We start from the raw sequence: 9,027 nt of genomic DNA, 5'->3' as shown, positions 1-9,027 counted from the left end.
CCCGGGGCCCGGGAGCTCTCCGCCGGTGCCCGGCAGAGCTGATGGAGCGCCCAGCAGGGTCCCCGCAGCCGAGCCCCGTGCCGCACCGGGGAGCGCTGCAGCCGCGGGCCGGGAGCGGTGTCCACAGCCCCGAGCGGCCCCGGCACGCAGAGCCCACCCCGCGCTCCGCTGCCGCTTCCCGACCCCGAGCGCGGAGGAGCAGAGTGAAGTAAAACGATATGGAAAGAAGAAAAGGCATTTTATTGGAGACTTTACAATGCTAGAAAGTACAATGAAAGTGCTAGCTCATTCTAGAAAAGTTGGTCCCACAATGGTACTATGCCACAGCATCTATCGGTTTACACAAACATTTACAAAATCGCTATGAACTGGCCCTGTTTTAAAACCGCTATTTTTTTTTTTCACATTAATCTATGTAAAATTGAAGGATCAAAACCTTTTAAGAAAAAGGGAAAGCATTCAAAAGCAGAACCTACCGGAAAATCCATTTTGGGCCAGGTTGGGGGCAAAAAAACTTAAGATAGTTTAAACTTTCATTATTAATAATAATATGCACATGGAAATATATCCCAATTTACAAGAAAGCGTCTCTTTTCTTTTTTTTTATAACATCAAAATATTTTTTTAGACCTGCATAAAATTACTTTTAAGACCTCATAGGACATTGTCTCCTTTAAAAAATACATTTACCGCTGCCGAAACGTTTCACGAGTGACCCTGGCGTGTTTTGTTTGTTGGTTTCTATTAACCAGCAATATCGCACATCTGCTGTTACAGCAGTCCCCACGTTAAGTACTATTTTAACGAAAAGCCACAGCTCGGAAGAAGCGCAGTGCTTTGCAGAGCGAGGAAAAAGACAGAGGGGATGAAGAGAAGGAGGACGAGCACCGTGGGCACTCGGTAGTGTTAGGCCCCGGCAGCCCCGCACCGCACGCCTGAAAATACCTCCGCTATTTATAAACTCCGCTTTACTCGCCCCACGGCTGAGCCCGAAAAGACTACGGCTGAATTACATAGGAGCATAATTTTCAGCGCTGAACAGCCAATTTTTAATTAGATCCTCCCTCCCCCCCCCAAAAAAAATCCCAAAAAAACCCCTAAACAAACAAACAAAAAAACCCTAAAGCAAACAAACCCAAACCAAGAAAACCCCATCAAACCCAACAACTCACAAACACACACACGAGCAGAGAAAGTCCCGGTGAATCCCCGCTCGCCCGGAGACAGGCGGCCCGGCCGCCGCTGCCGGCGCAGCCCCGCGGGGAACCCCCACACTTACACTGCCTTCTTCTCACGGAGGAACGGCTCCTACACTGACACTACACGCGGGGCAATGTTGCTATTTCCCCACCGCGAGAGTTTGGGCACAGAGAGAGGGAAGTCCGTGGCTAGAGACGAGGAGGAGAGACGCGGAGCGCAGGGGAACGCGGCGGGGTAGGAGAGGGGCAGCGTGGCCGGTGCATTTCTGTGACTGCGGCTGGCCGGAGCCTCCCTAGATGTCTATGCGGGAGTGCAGGGCGCTGTGTTTGCTGTCGTGCTCCCAGTAAGAACAGTGCATCATGGACAGCTCGGCGGGCTGGCGGGCGCAGGCAAACTGGAGGCCGGCTCCGTTTGCCGCCGGGGCCGCGGGCGGAGCGGGGCTGGCCGGGCTGAGCTGCTGGGGGTGGTGGGCGTGCGGGTGGTGGTGGTGGTGGTGCCCCATGCCGTTGTAGGAGTTCACCATGCTGGGCAGCGCCATGCTCTGCACCCGCGAGTAGGGGCTGTAGGACGCCGGGCCCGAGAGTCCTTTCACATTGACGGGGCTGACGTTCCCACCAGACATCTGGCAGGACGTGTAGGGCATGGGCGCGGGGGGCTGCGCCAGCGGCCACGAGTTGTTCATGAAGGTGGACTGCAAGTACTTGGGCGGGGACAGGTAGCCGTAGCTGTCGGGGCTGAAGAGGGTCTTGCCAGGCTGGAAGTGGGTCGGAGGTGGCCGGAAAGGCCGTTTCATCCTTCGTCTCCTGCGGTAGTTGCCCTTCTCGAACATGTCCTCGCAGGCGGGGTCCAGGGTCCAGTAGTTGCCCTTGCGCTCGCCGCCACCCTCCCGGGGTACCTTGATGAAGCACTCGTTGAGGCTGAGGTTGTGGCGGATGCTGTTCTGCCAGCCTTTCTTGTTCTTCTCGTAGAAAGGGAACTTGCTGATGATGTACTGGTAGATCCCGGACAGCGTAAGCCTCTTCTCCGCGCTCTCCCGAATGGCCATGGCGATCAGGGCCACATAGGAATAGGGGGGCTTCTGCGAGGGGTCCGGCTTCTCGGGGCCCTTGTCCGCGCTCAGCTCCTCCTTGCCCCGATCCGGCTCCTTGCCGCCGCTGGTGTCATGAGCCAGCAGCGCCACCGTGTCCTCCTCGCCGTCCGGGTAGCTGCTCATCATGGTGCCCCGCGCCCGCCGCCCGGGGCGCCCAGCGCCGCGCCGCGCGGTGCCGAGCGCTGCCCGCTGCACGGAGCCCGCTGCTGCCGGCCGTGCCGCTCCGCGCTCGCCGGGACGGGGCCGGAGCCGAAGTCGAAGCCGGGACCCGGGCGGAGATCGGGAGGCGCCTCTCGCGGCGCCGCTGGTCCGCGCAGCGCGGCGTGCGGCGTCGTCCCTGCCCCCGCGGGCTCCGCTCCCCTCTGCCGCGGCGGCCGGGCTCTTTTCTGATTTGTATGGGCCCGGCCGAGTTCCGCTTTCGTCAGGAGCCCGCTCCCCTATCGCCGCCGAGCCGCTGGGCACGGCCGAGTTCACCCTGCAGTCACGGCGCCGCGCTCAGCCCCGCGCACACACGGCCCGACGTGGCCCCGCGGAGCGGCGCGGAACCGCCCCGGCTCTGCCGTGCCGCCGGGGGCGGGGGGAGGCGGGGGGCGGCGTCCGGGGGCGCTGGGCGAGCCTCCGCCGCCCACCCCGGAGCCCGCCGGGGCCCGCGGCGCCGCGCTCCCCTCCCGCCCGGCGCGGGGTCGCGCTGGAGGCGGTGGGTGCGAAGGGGTGTGCCCGCGGCGCTCGCCCTGCCGCGGCCGCTTGTCACACGTCCAGCCGCACACGCGGTCGCGTTTATATGTCTTGGCCGCGGGCCCCGCCAACCGATCGCGCCCGGGGAGCACAAGGAGGCTGTTGCCGCTCTCTGCGAGTAGGTTCTTGCAGCTCTTATTTGCAGGAGACAGAAAGCAAAAGGTGTCGGGTCGCCCCTTCTCCCTCCCCGCAGAGTACATGCCGGCCCCCAGCGCGGCTGCGGGGCTGACAGGAGCCTCGAGGGCCGGGGCAAGTTAGCGGGACGGGGGATGACACACTGGGCAGCTTTCCTGCTCCTTCAACTGCAGGGTTTCGGCTTATTTCACACGGTTCCTGGAGTAGCGTATGTGGCACAGACATTCCCCTCTCCTTTCCCTTTCCTGCCTTTAGGCAGAGCCTGCCCGAGCAGCAGACAGTCAGTGACAGCTGGCCCGAGCACAAGAGATGTCGCTCTGTAAAAAAACAGTGCCCCGGGGCTGCTCAGCCCCGGGTGCAGCAGCGACACTTGGCAGTGGTTTCTATCGAACTCTCCAGTCCTGTCCCGGGAGCGAGGCACACCGGCCCCGTTTGACCCCCGGGCCTTTCCACCAGACAAGGCGCTGCGAGAGCCGGGCCGAGCTCCGCGGGGCCGGGACCACCTGCGCTCGCCGGCCGGGGTCTCGCTCGGCCCCCGGGGCGCGGCGCCGCAGCGAGCCCGCTGTTGCCTGCACGGCCTCCCCGCCCGGGCTCAAGCACAGCTCGGGCTGCCCGAAGCGGTCCTGGGAGCAGCTGCACGCTCACCTCGGCGCCCGCAGCTCTGCCCGCCGGCAGCTCATGGCCCTCAGACTCGCTCCTGCCTTTCCTGCGCGTGAACCGCCTCTCGCGATGCGCCCTGTCCCGATGATTTTAAGTGCGACACCAATTTTCGTAACCAGGCGTGAGCGAGGGGGCTGGCAGCTCCCGAAGGTGCATGCTCGGCACAGCCGGCATCTCCCGTCGGGGCGCCCAGGGCTTCGGTGGCCCATGAGGAGATTCTAGTTCCTCTGCCCGGCCACGGGCCCCTGCTCCCCTACCCGGGACAGACTAATTGCGTGTAGAGGCAGTCGAAGACATAGAAACGTATTTTAACCAAGAAATAAATTAGCTCTTCGATGAACTATTAGATTTATATATATATATAAATAGAAATATATAAAACTGTGTATTTCTATAAATCTCAGTTAGACTACGTTTCTACACCTTCGCCTAGAGCCATTTAACCAATCCCTTATCTCCCGTCGGTGAGGACCGCGTGCCCCAAAACGCGGGCTGCGTGATTTGGGTCACGGAAAGGAGGCCCGTCTAGTTCCGCACCCGGGCCCGGGGCAGCGCAAGCCGCCCCCGGGCACCCTCCTAACGCGCACAAACGAAACAGGGAAGTGATGAACCCACGGGAGGGATCTTCTCCAGGGTTCTCCTCCTCGGCAGCCCCCGGCGGCTCGCCGGCGGCTCTCTCCGCGCAGGGCGACGCAGCAGCCGGAGCCAGCTGTGCCCCGCCGTCGGGGCCGGGGCTGCCGGGCTCCCCAGGGCCGGGGTGAGCTTCTTTCTGCCGGCCACCCATGCTGCTCCCGGCGCTCCCCCTCGCAGGCATTTCCGCGGCGAGGGCCGGTGCAGGTGTAGCAGCACTGCCGTGTGTGTCATCACCTCCGCCAAATGGCACATTCCTCCCTTCTCACTCCTAAGCCGGGCGCGTAGCTCCTTGGCAGGGCTCGCTCGCAAAGGACATTTGACATCCAAGGGTCTTGTTTGGGTTTTTTTGACAGCCCCACCAAGGGGGATTTCGGATGAACACCAGGGCAGAAGCTGAGCCCAGCGCTGGGAGCGGCGGTCAGGCCGAGCAGCAAAGGTGAGCGCTCAGCCCCGTGTGCGGCTACTTGAACGTTTGACACAAGGGCAGGCAGGGGCTGACGGGCTCTCCCCTCTCCTAATTAAGCCCTTTTTGGGACATGAAACAATTACCTGAAAGAGCAGGAACACGCCCCTGGCAGCTGTACGCTGTAGCTGCGCTTAAGCGGAGAGCTGAGGGCTTATCGGCACCCACAGAAATGCCGCCGTGAGGGGAATGCAAGCAACGGGGACGGGCAGGGAGCAGAGGAGTGCGGAGAGCCCTTTCGGGAGAAAGAGCGGGGATCCCAGCACAGTCCCGGGGAGCGGCCCGGTCCTCCCGTGCTCCCGGCTGAGCCCCGCGCCCCGCCCTCCGCCGCTCCGGGCGAACTCGGACAAGGCGAGGGCAGAAGGAGCCAGCGGAGCCGCTCCCGGCGCTGTGCTGCAGCCACTCGCCGGGGTAGGGGAAGCAGGAGGGGAATTAACAATGGAGGGGGCTCACAGCTCCGTGCCCGTGTCCCGGCCTCTGCGGCGGGGAAAGGGCTCTCGCTTTCTGCACACGAGGGCAGAACAGCCCCGGCCACAGCCCGGCCCTGGCGCAGGGAAGCCAGGAGGGAGGCGGGCAGAGCGGGACTCAATCCCGGCCGCGCAACCCCGCTAAGAGAGGCGAGCCGAGAGACGCTGCAAACTGGGGCTTCACCGCTACCGAGCCGGACCGGGTTCCCCTTCCCGAGCAGAGCACGAGAGCCCCCGCCGCGGCCCCGGTGCGATATTCCCTCTGCGCAGCGCTCAGCCCGAGCGCGCCTGGCAGCGCCGAGCGGAGCGGGGCACGGCGAGCAGCGGGGTGTCCGCCTCGGGGACACGGGGACACGGGGCACGGTGCCACCCCCACGTCTGGCCCCGGCAGCCCGAAGGAGGATTCCCGCGAAAGCCGTGCCTTCAGCTGAAGCGCTGATAAAGCTCGAGTAGCCCGAGTGCTTTGGGTTTTCTTTTCTACTCACCCTCTACAGGCAGCAGAACCTGGAAGGTCTGAGGTTGGTTTGTTTGAAATTGCGGCAGCCTTCCTTTCCCAAAGCTTGTTTTTTCCCTTTTCTCTTGGCGAGAAAACGTATCTCCAGCGGGGAGCGCCGGTCCGCCCCTGGCTCGGAGAGCCCCGCTCCCGTTCGGCCAGCGCAGCTCGCCTGCGGGCACCGGGGCAGGGCTCTCGCCTCCGGACCGACACCCGCACGGGGACAGGCGGCACAGCCCCGTTGTCAGTCCTGCGGCTCCCACTCCGCTCTGCTGCCCCTCCGCTCCCCAGCTCCCGGGGAGGGCACACGGCTGGTGCCCCGTAAGGACGGACGCGCCTTTCGGGACTCTCGAGCCCCGGCACACCGCGGCCGTACCGACATTACCCGCACTCACTCGGTTCACGTAGCGACCGCACGGACGCGGGTGTAAAAGCGGCTCCAGGCGCGCCTTGTTCCCAGTCCCGTTTCCCTGAGGAACGGGATCCGCGGCGGCGCGGGGCTCCGGGAGCGGGGGAGGGCCGGGCCCTCTCGGTCCCCGCTCCGTCCCCCCAGCAGCTCTCCTTCCCTCGGCACAATCCGCAAAGCGGTCGGGACAAGGCAGACACCATGCTACCGTTTCAAGTACTCCTAGTTTATTCCTTTTTTTGTACTACTGGTCTTTAAGATCGTGGAGTATTTTTCTCCCTAGCAAACCTAGAAAAAATAGGGTACGTGTTAAATGCGGCGAGCGCGGGTCTGTCTCGAACCACGGCGCTCATGAGAGTTAACGAAATGTGCTGCGGGAAATAAAATATTCTGGCCTCAATGAAAATTCATCAGATTTAATCGGTTAAAAGGCTGAGACGGGGGCGTTTTCCTGCGGTACCGACTCGCGGGAGCTCCGTGTCCCTCGGGCGGAGTGAGCGGAGGTGCCCCGGGACGCGGCCGCTCCAGTGCCCGCAGGCAGCTCGGACCGGACCGGGCCGGGCCGTGGCCGCAGCCGCCCCGCTTCCCTTCCAGAGCCCGTTTCGCTCCTTTCTAAGTGACAGCTAGAGGCAGGGCTCGAACCCGAAGGTGCTTTTATCGGCACAGCACAGACTAGCAGGAATAAAACCTTTGCAACCTCATCGCAACCATTATGTGAGACGAAACTGCGCTCGTGTCACTGCCTTTAGACCCTAAACTCTGGCTGGGAAAACCTTGCATTTTCGAAACCTCACTTGTCCTGCAAATCGTCTCGCTCGTCTAAGGACACCACAAACACACACAATTCCACTTTCCTCTCTGTTCAGGATTCCCAGTAGTGCAGTCCCGAACATTTCAAAAATGTTCTTTAATTACGTTACTCAGCGTGTGACCCCAGAACAGGGAAATATTCACCTGGAAAGTGTCTTCTTCTGCATGAATGAGTGTCATTGTCAAAACCTTGAGCATATATAGGTGCCTATATGTTTTGCAGTGAAGAATTTAGTTTCTCATTTACACAGTACAGCTAAAAATTTTGGTAGCTTCGGGCTTGTTTTTACAAGCTCCCAGCTGTACAAGGATTTCTGTTTTTGCAGGAAAAACTAAGCAATCCGTAGACCATGATGGCTGTACATCCATAATGTGAGCTTCATGAGGAACAGAGCAACTTTATTATGATCTGGACTGAAATCACATTGAATAAAAGCCCATCTAACAGAGCCTGAGGGGAAGAGTCACAAATGGGCTCAATTCTCTACCAAATCCAACGGGAGTAAAAGGTTTTAGGATCCCGAGAGTAGATTTCCCCCTTCATCTGATACTCTGAAGATATTTTCATGATCCCATTTAATTATGAGCCTGCTCCTTTAGCCTCGATATCAAATAAATCTACCTCAAGAGAAAAGACAGCCCCAGCCCTTTTCCCTCATCTATTCCCGCTTTCCATCTCTCCTTTTCCCAGCTTTTCTTGTGTAGCCTGAGCCCAAGTCTTCACTACAGTGTATTTGTTTATGCTTAGAGAACAGGCCTAGAGGAAAACAAACTCTCTATTTCACCCCACCATTTGGTAGTTCCTTTCTTTCATCTGAAAACACAGCCTGATCCAGGGAAGGTTCTTGAATTCACACAACCGGTTACATGATGAAATGCAAACAGTTTCCTCTGGTATTAAATGGCAGCCCGCAGCAGAGTTCAGGTTGGCTGTTATGGATTCACCAGTTAGGGCTCTGCAGGATAATCCTGTGTTGCTGCCATCCTGCAGTTCGTGGCCTACAGCAACGCTGCCGAATGCTGCAAATAAAAACAAACAAGGCAGCCTCTGCTTTTTAGACAGAGTAGAAATTATATCTTTTTAGGAAGCTCGAAGCAAGGATCGTTTGTATCAGTCTGACAGCCTCAAAAGCAAGCTGCTCTTTCTACTACTTCAAAATTGATGCTTATTTTTCTACAAAGCATGGGGAGGAGGAAAGCAAAAGAGGGATAAAAAACCCAAACAAGTCCACTCATGTCCAGATCACCCCGAAGTTGCAAATTAATAGCATTGCACAACTAAATTAGAGCCAAGGCAGGCGTCTCTCATCGTTGCTGCAGAGATTCATGGTTTAACAGATCATTTTTAGGTAATAAAAAATTCTGCAGGCTTGTTTAGACCATTTGAAATTTGCTTAGTTAAGTATTGAAGCAAGGAAAGTTATACAAATTTCAGATTTTTTTGAAATAAGAGAGTTCAAGAAAAATTCTTCCAACTAACTTACAGACATCAACGAAAATTTATTTTCTATTACTTCTCCGAGAATGTGGGTCCCAAACTATAGCCATGATAAATTTATATAATCTCTCTGAATTTATTTAATCTATCCAAATCTGCTTTCATAAAGGGTCTGTTACTGCATTGAAGCAACAACGTTTGAAAAGGTCGTCTGGTTAGAAGCTGAAAAGCCTCAATTTAGGAGACACAGATCCACCAACACAGTATAACAATGTAAGCGGATTGTTAGTGATGGGGAGAAGAGCAAGTCCTCACCTGATACAACTTTGCAGACAAAGGCCCTTTTAGGGAGGGTGGTGCTGGCAAAGCTGTTTCAGTCTGGAGAGCCTGCACCACAGGCTTGGGGTGAAGTCAGCTCTGGCGTGGGGCTGCTGCTTAGCTGTGTGTCCATACTGGAAGCTCTTTGCTGTGGGAGTTTTTGGGGATACTCCTGCTCA

General features: G+C 58.3%; 1 protein-coding gene across 1 annotated transcript; it reads right to left on the bottom strand.

Annotated features, from left to right (window-relative positions):
* Positions 1-219: 219 nt before the first annotated feature.
* On the bottom strand, positions 220-2,416 carry FOXL2 (forkhead box L2). Its single transcript, XM_014870491.2, has one exon. It carries the CDS (start codon positions 2,414-2,416, stop codon positions 1,493-1,495), a length of 924 nt encoding a protein of 307 aa, XP_014725977.1. The 3' UTR covers positions 220-1,492.
* Positions 2,417-9,027: the final 6,611 nt, after the last annotated feature.

The sequence above is a fragment of the Sturnus vulgaris genome, chromosome 10 (genome assembly GCF_052056855.1).
Source record: "Sturnus vulgaris isolate bStuVul1 chromosome 10, bStuVul1.hap1, whole genome shotgun sequence".
Taxonomy (NCBI): Eukaryota; Metazoa; Chordata; class Aves; order Passeriformes; family Sturnidae; genus Sturnus; species Sturnus vulgaris.
This window is presented reverse-complemented; position numbering and strand designations above follow the sequence as displayed.